At 26.6% G+C, this 11,898-nt stretch overlaps 1 protein-coding gene across 1 annotated transcript; it reads right to left on the minus strand.

Moving 5' to 3' along the window:
• Positions 1-668: 668 nt before the first annotated feature.
• LOC129886618 (MADS-box protein SOC1-like) lies at positions 669-4,973 on the minus strand. Its single transcript, XM_055961383.1, has 8 exons — positions 4,866-4,973; positions 4,396-4,587; positions 2,120-2,201; positions 1,955-2,016; positions 1,521-1,620; positions 1,378-1,419; positions 1,152-1,196; positions 669-1,012 (listed from the first exon to the last, which is right to left on the minus strand). The coding sequence occupies exons 2-8, from the start codon at positions 4,575-4,577 to the stop codon at positions 878-880; spliced, it is 648 nt and encodes a 215-aa protein (XP_055817358.1). The 5' UTR covers positions 4,578-4,587; positions 4,866-4,973; the 3' UTR covers positions 669-877.
• Between the last annotated feature and the right edge of the window lie 6,925 nt (positions 4,974-11,898).

Below are 11,898 nucleotides of genomic sequence, written 5' to 3' on the forward strand. Positions count from 1 at the left end.
ACATTTTTAGAATACTTTGATATGCTATAACAAAATCAAAGAAAGATTGATAAATCTACTGTTATCGAGTGGTATATTAAAATTTGGAAGTAGAGGTCATTTTCAAAAGTGGTCACAAAACCTTTGTACGAAATCAGAAGAAAAAAAAAAGCCTTTCTAATGTAAAATAAAAATAAAACCATAGTACGAAATTATAAGAAGAAGAATTAAAAGATGCTAAAAGTAAGTGGATACCACTAGCTGATGCATTTTAGTGGTACCAACAAGTGATGCTATGGAACCGATGGTGACTTTTGTTCTTAATCAAAATTCTCGAATTTAAATTCAAACAATAAAAAATAGATATTGGGAGTAATTTTTCACTTAATGAATGTGAATTATATTATGGAACTGATGGTGACTTTTGTTCTTAATCAAAATTCTCGAATTTAAATTCAAACAATAAAAAATAGATATTGGGAGTAATTTTTCACTTAATGAACGTGAATTAAATTAGGCCAATAGCTATGGAATACCAGACAATTATATCTGTTGATTACCTAAAGTGGACGAGTATGAAGTACGTAACTTAGGTCGTCATTAGAGTTAAATGTATTCTCTTTCTAGTTGTTCGATAAATTTAAAAATATGTTCATTGAAAAATATAATATGAAAATGTACTGCTAAACTTGATAAAGAAAGAAGCTTCATTAATGTGTAATAATCCATACATACATCATCCCAATAAGTACAAATTGCATCTGAGAAGAAAGGATCAAAATAATTAAACTCCTTAATTAAGAAAGAAACCCACTGATACATGTCCAAAATAATTTAGGACTTGAGATAGAATACTAGTTACTTTCTATTTGATAATTGATAAAAATTTATACATGTTTTAAATTAAACGCCTTGTTCTGGAGTCATGAGGAGGTCCGATAATCAATTCAGTCTCCACATCTGATTTATCACTACCACCTTCTATACAAATTACTACTTCTCTTTCCTTCTCTCCACTTGATTTTCCTCCAAACTAAAACAAAAGCCAAATTAGACGCATTTATTTTAAGCCACATATAATTGAAGTTTATAAATTTCAAAAAAAACTCAGATGTATAGATCTGAAGTTTGATTTGGCAATCTAGACGAAAAGGAAAAGATATTGATTGTACCTTAAGCTCCCTCAGCATCACATTTTCAGCTGTAAGAGCTCTCTCCTGCATATATTACACAAGAAAGTAAGAAACAAACAATTAGATTAAGTTACTTACACATTCTTAGCATAACAAGCAACAAAATTATTATAGGCTATGGTGTTCAGACTCTCTTAAAATATTGCCCACTTATGACATCATGCATGAATATATGAATTGTAACGTTGCAGCTAGCTAGTCTTACCCTTTCTTTCAATCTTTCCATTTGTTCCCAAAAGACTTGCATCTGAAAAGAACAAAATTGCATAACAAGTAGTAATTAATTGATTCCCTAGATTTCAAAGTAGATGATTAATTAATGCAGCTATTTGAGTAAAGAAATTAAACCTTTCGAGCCCTGATAGTGCGGACGCTCTGCTCCAACTGTTTCTCTATTTGTTGTACTTCTTCAAGGCTGCACGACCCTAAACCTTCTCCCAACAGTTTCCTGAGTTGCCATTTACAATATTGAAAAGCTCTTTTAAAACTTACTCTCAATGTTGACACATAGTAAAAGATACTCCATATGTGATATTTCTCAATTTATGTAACACCATTTTCTTTTTTAGTCTATTTAGGAAAAATGTCACATTTCCTTAATTATTTGGCGCCATCTCCATTTTACTAACTTAACACTTTCTTGTGAAGAAAAGTCAACTAAAAGCAAGCATTAAGAAGGGCAATTTGATAACGTAACAGTCTTACCTTTTTTCTTTAACATCATACCCGATCAAACGGGACGGAGGGAGTAGTAAAATGAAATAGCAGCTATATAGTCGAACCTTTTAGATGATTCAAGGAGCTCTAACTTCTTCATCAAACTTGCTGTCTCTTGCTTCGTATGCTGCATTATGCATACATAATGTAAGCCTTTATTTGTTTATTTACTTTTTACAAATACACTAATTGCTTGCCATTCATATATATACTATACAAGGCATGGTTACCTGAATATCCACACATTGATTTTCATCAAGTTGAACTTTGCCTTTAGTATGCATCTTATAGCGTTCGATTACCTCAGGTATGCTGCCAAATTTGAACAACACTTATGTATAAATATGAACATATATAGGTATGTACTCCGTGGATCGACCTATATGTGAGAGGAACATATAGAATGGACAAAGTTGGTCTTGCTAACTTTAGAATTACAACACACACAAAAAAATAGGGTAATATTTTTCAATATATATATATATATATATATATATATATATATATATATATATAAAGATTCTTATGTTTAGCAATAACTAGCATACCATTTCGAGAGCTTTTATGTATAAGTGTATCCTCTAAAGAACCATTTATGCTGTTTCTACTTTGTTGTTTGCATTGGAGGTAAGGTTTATGTCACCAATATTGTATTCTATTTTTTTGTTGATAATATACAAGTTAGGAGTCTAAGTCCAACCTTCCAACACCACACGAGATGAAAGCCTGGGTGGTTGGTATTATTTTACAAATAAAAAAGAATGAAGGCATATCTAGTTTATTTGCTATTAAATATATCTTTTTAGAGGCAATAACTAGTTAGAATTATATTTTAGCACTCTTTGTAAATGTTCTTAAAACTTATAAGCGACATTGGATCCAATGACAATTAACTAATAATGGTAAAGACTTTAGCATTCTTTATTAATGTGCATATTTATTGTCACTAAAAACTATTTTTGTTATAGTGCAAGAGATCGCGACAACAACAGGTAGAATAGTTGCATTAGGGTTCAAATTTCATAAGATACAATAAAAGATTTGATGATTTTTTCTCATTTGTCAAAAACGTGATAGACGGAGTCAAAGTTGTTTGTAACTTATGAGAGAGATAGTAAGCGTTTTGTAGAACGATCATAATGCTCGCAAACTTACATGAACATTTGAGGGGAAAAAAGGAGACAAAACTACCATGTTGTTCAAATTTGTCTCTTTATTTGTACTTATGGAAGCATGCCTTTTACTAGGATGTCAAGGTTATGGGTAATAACATGAATATTCTTCCAAGTAGTCCATATATTAACAAAGAAAATAAGAGAACAGAATTATGATTTTTCTGACAGAAACATATATAGTATCATATATAGAAGCACAAAAGGCATATATTTGCTTATGTATAAGCATAGTGATCTAGACTGCAACGTTGAGGATTGATGTCCATTCAGAAATAGGTAATTGTCTACCCAAAAGATTCGTCTGTTACAATGGGAACAGCCCAAGAACGTATATAGAGCATGAAATCAACTAGTAGTACTATAATTTTGACAACTGGCTCCCAATTATACTTCAAAAAAATAAAAACTTAATTTGAACTTAAAAGAAAAAAAGTCAAAAAAATGGGACAGATGGAGTACCTCCTTACCGTTTATTCTAAATTAAAATATCAGGCAGTATACTAATTACTTATTAGGGTGTGTTTGGTATGTAGAAAAATATTTTTTAGAAAAATAAGTGGATTTCTTACCGTGGGGATGAAGGCTAAAGATGGTGGCAAATAAAATGAGATGTATTGAAAGGTGGTGATGACAGAATCCCGTAGAATGTCACTCATATTGAAATTTGTTTTCCTTACTTTTAAGGAGGAAGTTACTTTTCTCACTTTTAAGTCTCACTTTTAAGAGCTTGCTTCTTTAGAGAAAAATTATTTTCCAAATATTTGACCGATCAAATATAAGTAAATTAGAAAATATTTTCCTTTCTATGGAACACACCCTTAAACCACACATGAGATGAGGATAACTAGTACTAATCTACTACAACAAATTAAACAAGATATTATACTCTTTCTGTTGTCAAATTACTCAAGAAAAACTTAATTTGGTCCTATGAGATATGGAACAAAATTACATGTCATTTAAGAGGAATCTTTTAACTAATAACTAGGGTTAAGTTTTCTAAATAAAGATTACCAACGTGTTTAAGTAGAAACTTTTTTAAGTACCTCTTCATGAATGAATTAGGACAAAATATCAGTCTATTTCCTTAAAATTTGTACTTGGCTCTCTTGTTTAAGTATTAGGTAATTAATTAATTAAGAACTACTTATAAAAAGGGCTTGGATCTACATCTACATATATCATTTACATCGATCATCACATTTAGTTCGTGATTTTCAAGGTACAAATAAAAATGAGATCTGCAAGAAACAAATACCTAAGGCTGATGTAAAATGATTAGAGAGAATATATATACTCATCATAGAAATATATATATGTTATTTAGTTACCTAGAGCTGGCAAATTCATAGAGCTTTCCTCTTGGAGAAAAAATAACCAATCCAACTTGAGCATCACATAGAACAGAAAGCTCAAAAGCTTTTTTGAGCAAACCATTTCTTCTCTTAGAGAAAGTGACTTGTCTGCTTGTGGCGTTCTCTATACGCCTCATCTGAGTCTTCCCTCTCACCATCTCTTTAGATCTTAATAATTTCAACACACAAAACACAAATTAAATCAGCAAAAGATTGAACAAGGATAAATATAATATAATCACCTACAACTTAATTAAAATCACGAGGAAGGAAATATTGTTGTAAGTAACAATTTTCATACAACATATATACAAGAAATTAAGGATGTTTTTATAAGGAAGAGATACAAAAACATCCAATAGAAGAAATGAGACAATAAAAAGAAATTATTAAAGGGTTATAAGTTGTAGCTATCTACATGTGGAGTAGTGATAATGAGGACTTACAAATATAGAAAAATCTCAGAGAAGATGATTTTGCTTGCCAAAGGAAATGTAAGAGAGCTAGAGAGAGAGAAGCAAAAAATAAAAAGTGGAAGGGGTAAGTAAGGAAGGGTAGTGTGCAAAGTTTGTTGCTTGATTTCTTGTCAAATATTTTATAATTAAATTTTTATTTTTATTTATTATTTTTGACAAATTAAAAAAATATATATATATTTTTAATTATATTCTTAATTTATTTATATTGAGTTGATATTTTTTTTAAAAAATATAATAATTAAATATGTTTAGAATTTTATTAATTAATAAGAAAAAAATAATAAACTCACTATATTAATTATTATTTTCTTAATAAATATATTAAGTCAAAATTTGATAATTAAAATAAAAGACGGGTAGATATCATCAATTATCAAAAGCAACAAAGAGCCAAGGCCACATATTTCTATTTCTTTCTTTCATTTTCATTAAGGTCGTTTTCATAACCCCACTATGAAAAAGAGAAAAAGAAAAAGATATCGACAAATAATATAATTGGAATGGTACGTAGTAACAAAACTCTCATCTTTAGCTAGTTTTGGTTTTCCTACAAAGTTCACTAAAAACAGAAAAAGAGTGCCAAATATGCATTGCTTCTCTTAAATAATAACTAGTGGTTAGCCTGTTTTAATGACGTCAAAATATTGATAGTTTCCCCAATTAATTTGATTTTCATGTTTATAAGAAAAATATAAATTAACAAATTTAAATTGTATATCTAACAAAATTTTAACTTCATATCAATTTGATTTTATATCATAATTACTAATTATGATTTCATATTGCAGATTCAAACAGACCCTAATATGCTTTCCAAATTTTCTATATTTAGTTTTCTCAAAGATAAAAAAAAAAAAAAAAAGAGAAAAAATGACTTAGCTAATAAAAGTAGAGACAATAAGTTTAATAAAATAGTATTTCATATTAATTATCTCTTACCCACCCTCCAACACACGTCACCCCTTACTGTCATTCCCAACACTCCTACCCTCGCCATCTGCCCTCATGGTATTTGCCTAAATCATAATATAAAATATTTTTTAAAATATTAATATTTTTCACTTATTTACCAAATATCAAAAAGAAAACAAACAAATACTAATTTTTGACGAAAACATTTTTCTCTCTAACAAGCACAAAGCATACTGTTTCTGAATATCAATGGCATATGTTTATTTTTTCAATGGTATACAATTCTTCACTTCATCAATCATCTACGCATATACTGCTTCTTCTTTTTTTCTAATATATCCTCACTATAAAAAGTAAGGAATACTAGCAGTATTTTTAAAAATATATATATATATTTCAGAGATAGTAAGAAAAAGGTGGATTAATTCTATTTTCTGGGGAAAGATATTTCTAAATTTAGACCCAAAGTAGGTTAGTACATATACCCTATATGTAGGTGTTTGGCCATAAATTCTAAAGTTTTTTGCTTTATTTTATATTTATGTAAATATTGAAGCAGAAGTTATGTTTGGTTATATGTTTGGTAAAGAGTATTTGAAATAATATTTATACTTAAATGTAGTTAAATATAATTTCAAAAATGAAAAGTAGGTTGAAAACAAATTATAAGTTCTCTTGTATTAAAAAAAAATGGAAATTCATCATTAGATTTAAAAATTTTATGGTCAAATATTGATTTTCAAATAAATTAAAAAATAATTTCGGTCCTTAGTCATAAAAAAAATTATTGTAATTTATTTTAAACTAGAAATTTTAAAATATTTCATATTCTATTCTTAAACTCCATATCCAATCAAACATTATCAAATAAATTATGTGACGAAGGAAGTACTACTTTTTTTCCACCTCAATAAGTAGAATTCTTTTTTATTTCATATAAACACGTAATACAAGTTACAACTTTTACCGATAAAAAGTAGCAAGTTATGATCAACGGTCTTTATTGAGGGGTAATACTTATTTAATTCCATCAAGTAGAGATCTTTCCAGATAAATTTACGCATTAATTTAGGTGTTAAGCCAGTAAATTTACTTATCAAATTTTAATTTGATATATTTATTAAAAAAATAATAATTGATATAATGAGTTTATTAATTTACTCATATTAATTAATAGAGTTTTAAATATATTTATTTATTATATTTTTCAAAAATATCAACTCAATGTTAATAAATTGAGGATATAATAAGAGGAGGAAATTATTCTTTCTTGATTTATCAAAATTAATAAGTTAAAAAATCAAATTAAAAAATATTTGACAAATAAATAAAAATGGATGTAGAAAAATAATGTGTCAGGAAAAGAGAAGGATATTTAAAACTGATTGGTGTTTAATTTTCCTCCTCCCATCTTAGGTGTTTAATTATTTCCCCAGCTATTCATTTAATAAAAAATTACGAATAAAAACATTCTTATCCATTCAAACTTGATTTGCTTGACATAAATTTTGAGCTTTTTTATCTTTTAAAATTGAATTTTTATTTTGCTTATTATAATTTCTATAAAAATCTCTCTCTCTCTGTATATATATATAAATAAAGGAGGATTATAGATAAGGTGATATGACACATCTTTGTGGTCTCCATTCATATTTATCTTTTTTCTTTTTTTTTTTGGCTTTTTTCTCTCATTTCATTCAATTATTTTATTTTATAAAATAATCTCCTTAATACATAAATTTTACTCTTAATTAATATTAGTAATGTTCATAACTCCTAACCTTTCATATTCATAACCCTCAAATAATTTAATATACAAATTGAAGACACCTTAAAATCACTCTATTAAAAATCTATTTTGAGACTTATATGATGATTATTTTATTTTCATTTCTCTTTATGCTTCATCTTTTGTCTTTTTGATTTGTCATTTTTTTGTCTTCTTTGATTTGATTTTGCAGGAGAAAGATCTGTAATGAAGATTATTAGATGCATAGTTCAATTTTATAAGATAAAATAATTTAATATGTCTAATATAATAATCCCTTTTTCTCTATTGCAATTATATATTAAGTATTATTCAATAAGAATGTAATGGAATGTAGAAAACGAAAAGCTTTCTATGTAATATGATGTAACATTTAACTAATTAAGACAGTTGTGAGAAAATTATTAGTACTTTCCTTTTATTTATTTTAAATTTCATGAAATGCACACATTTTGTTTAGACCAGATACATAAATAAGAGTTACTAATTTCAAAGGATAATGATAAGAAATAGTAATATATAAACACGAAATGCCCATAATATTTTTCTTGCAAGATTAAAAAAAGAAATGAGGTTTTTTAATTTTTCTCCCAAAAAACTTGCATAAAACTACCATATACATTTGTGCCTTAACTTAAATTTTATTTCTTGGATTTCAAAAAGAACTCAATAATAATACTGCAATTAAAATAAAGAATCAGTATATCATAAAAATAAAAAGACAATACTTATTTGAGATTTCCAAAATATATGTTTACTAACTTTCCTTAAGATCATATAGTAGGCTTCTACTTTATTGTTTAGTTATTTACCGATAAGATTTTATAATATTTTCATATGTTTTGCCTTGATTTATTTAATGTAAATACAATATATATTTTTACCTTTATGGAATAAAATCTTAAAAACTCAGCACTTATTTTAGAAGAAAGAACACAAATAGATATCTAAAAAAATCATATAAAAAGAAATTATATAACATACATATACATGCGCGCGCGCACATATATATATATATATATATATTAAACATTAAACATATAAGCGTATATATATTTTAGACAAACAAAGAAAAATTATGTATATATATGCACATGCACATAAAAAGCTCAACTTACAAAAATAAAGAGAAATAATTTCATCGATCTAAAAGCATCTTCGAAAAAGACCAAAGATTCTTAGATGATTTAAAATTACAAAAAATATAAATTTTAAGTACTATAATAAACTGAATTAAAATTCCTTTTAGAATATTTTTAAAACTTATTTAATAAATTTTAACAATTTATGTGATCGCGCGAAGCAAGACCAAGTTAACTAGTTAAGTTATATAACATAAGTTGTGTATTTATTGTAATATTTAGAAATTAAAGTTATGTTTTTGGGGGCATACGCTCTTTAGATATTTGTCTTACCCAGAGAGAGATTGTTATATGTTGTGTTTTCCTCTTCTTCTTTTTTTTTGAAAATACATTATTCCCTCCGAACAAATGGAATAATTTGTGATATATTATAATATAAAAATATAAATTTCTATTTTGTAAAAAGAAATTATTTGTTATTTTGGTGTTAAGAATGTAACTTGTGAGATATTATGATAAAAAAATATAAGCGTACATGTCCCATAAAAATTATTTGTTATTTCGGTGTTTGAAAAATATTCGTCCACTTATTTTTTAGTTAGATTAAAGTGTTCAAGGTCAAAAATAAAAGTATACCCCAAAATAGAGGCATATGTGTGAATGACCCAAGAGCGTGATAAAAGCATATTCATATTTTTGGTTTGAATACATGTTATGATAGGATTAGTTATGATGAGATAAATTAAGTTGGATTAGTTATAATGGAATAAGTTATGCTTATATTATTTCTTATTGAGTGTTTGGTTTGTTGTATTTAAAATAATATGTATTGCATAAATTTTAAGAATAGGTTGTTTGTTTATAAAAATACTCTTCACTTTATTTAGTTTTTTTATATTTTCTTTGCAAGTTTGAGTTATTCAATATTCATTGTTTAAAATAAAACTTCCATCTTCTTTACCTTAAATATTTTTATGTGTGCATTTCTATGATGTCCGTGTGTATTTTTAAAAAAAAATTCTTATTTAATTTTAAAATAGAATTTTCATTTTTAATTTGTTAAAGTAAAAAAGGATTTATGAGAAAATCAAAATATAAATAAATATAAGAATTATTCAAATAAAAATTATATTATATAGTGTAATTTTTTAATTGAAAAAATATGAAGAATTATCATAAAAATAAGGAGTGAATATTGTCATATATGGTATTAAAAATAATATAAATATATATATGAATGTGAAAAGTGATGTATAAAAAATATTTAAATGGGTATATTTGTCATTTATCTATACTTATTCTGGGATTAATGTACCACTCAAGAGGAGGAATAACTTATTCCGATACTATTTATTAAAATTTGGGATAAATTATTTCGAACTTGCCAATCAAACACCAATTTAAATACCACTATAATTTAATTTTGAAATTATTTGATGTTATCATTCACATCAAAAGACCCCTGTTAGATTAAAAGATGCATGACATTTTTTTATACGTACGCTTGATACAGTTAACCGTGATTAATATATTATCTTTTTTTTAATATCATTTAATGGATAAATTAATGTAAACACACTATAAATTATTTTTTACTGAAATTTTACTTGTTAACTTGTTGAAATAAGGGTATTCAAAATCGAATAGTAATCGATAAGCCAATCGCAAAATTGACTTATTAGTATTGGATTATCGAATAAACGGTTGGGGAATGAATTAAAATTTTATAATTAACGATTTATTAGTGTGGAGGCGGATTATTAAATTTTTTTATCGGATAAACCGTTAATTTGTTAAGAATTACCATATACTTACACTTCTTTTTCGGTCTTTAGCCAATTGACATGAGTCTTTTACTTTGGTTGTGTGCAATTCTCTAAAAATATGAGTCATCAAGTTGAAGTCAATGTATTTTTAACTATTGCTTGTATGGTATATCTTTTCTTCAATCAGCTTCACCTTTTCAATGTCAACTTAAGTTCTTTCTCGTTGTCAAATAGTCTACGAACTTCTAATAATTTATCCGATATACCGCTCAATAACCGTCCGATAATTGATAATCCGTTACCGAACTAATCGATATTTATAAATTGGCTAGTGAATTAATAAATTTAAAAATCGATATCCAATTAATCAAATCGTTAAGTAAAATTATCCGCCCGATAAAGGAGTGCCGGTTGAAACTCATGAAAGGGCTGAATAAAAAAAAAAAAAGAGAGCTAGTATTTGTATGATGTTTTAATTTAGTGATGTGAAAAGTCAGAACCATTTTGGTTTTTATCTATTTTAGCTTGTGGAGGTGAGAAAGAACGTACAAATATGTTCAGTATCCATATGGCAGACATTACTTCAAACTCATTAATTAATAGTACTCTCTTTTTTCTAGAATATCCCTACCTCTTTATGAATAGTAAATAAAGATTGCTATTTTCCCCCCAGAAATACCAACACCAAGGTTTTTTATGTTCTATTTCAGGAAGAAAGACTTTCCTAAATAATTTACACCCCAAATATGCTTAATTCTTTCTTTTTCTATTTTCCTTTTTAATTTACAATGCATGTTATATGGAGTATTACGTGAAAATTGTTAAGAAAAAATTCAGCTGTTACACCAAACGCATTTCGTATTTTTTAAATAAAAAAACACCTCACTTTTTAATTTTTGTTTTAATAATAATAATGACTTTTATTAAAAATAGATAAATAATTTTGATCTTCCAGAAACTTTAGTTAACTTGACAACCCTAATATTATTGCCATAGATTCATGACGTAAAAGAGGTAAAGAAGAAAAGTTGCAGCTTTCTTTATTTCAAATGAAGAATTATCTTTTTTATTCTCTTTGTCATACTGTTCAGAAAAGTTACTACTAATAGTAATATCTTTTACAAATAAAATCAATATTCAAATTTTAATTTCAAAGGTGGATTGATAATTAAAAAAAAAGAGAATTAAAAAGAATGCTACGTAAAAAAAAAAGGGCAAAGTACATAAATATGCCTTTTAATTTGGTTTTATTTCACATTTATGTCCTCCAACTTTGAGTGTGCACAAGTAGACACTTAAACTTGTATAAAAATGAACAAGTAGACACACATATCTTATGTGACACAATACACGTAGGATGTTACGTAGGACACAAAATTACCATGTAGGATGTCATGTAGGATGAATGTGTCTATTTGTTCAAGTTTTGGATAATGAAAGTATCTACTTGTGCATTAGTAAAATTAGAGATC

This window comes from Solanum dulcamara, chromosome 4 (assembly GCF_947179165.1).
Source record: "Solanum dulcamara chromosome 4, daSolDulc1.2, whole genome shotgun sequence".
In the NCBI taxonomy this organism is placed as follows: domain Eukaryota; kingdom Viridiplantae; phylum Streptophyta; class Magnoliopsida; order Solanales; family Solanaceae; genus Solanum; species Solanum dulcamara.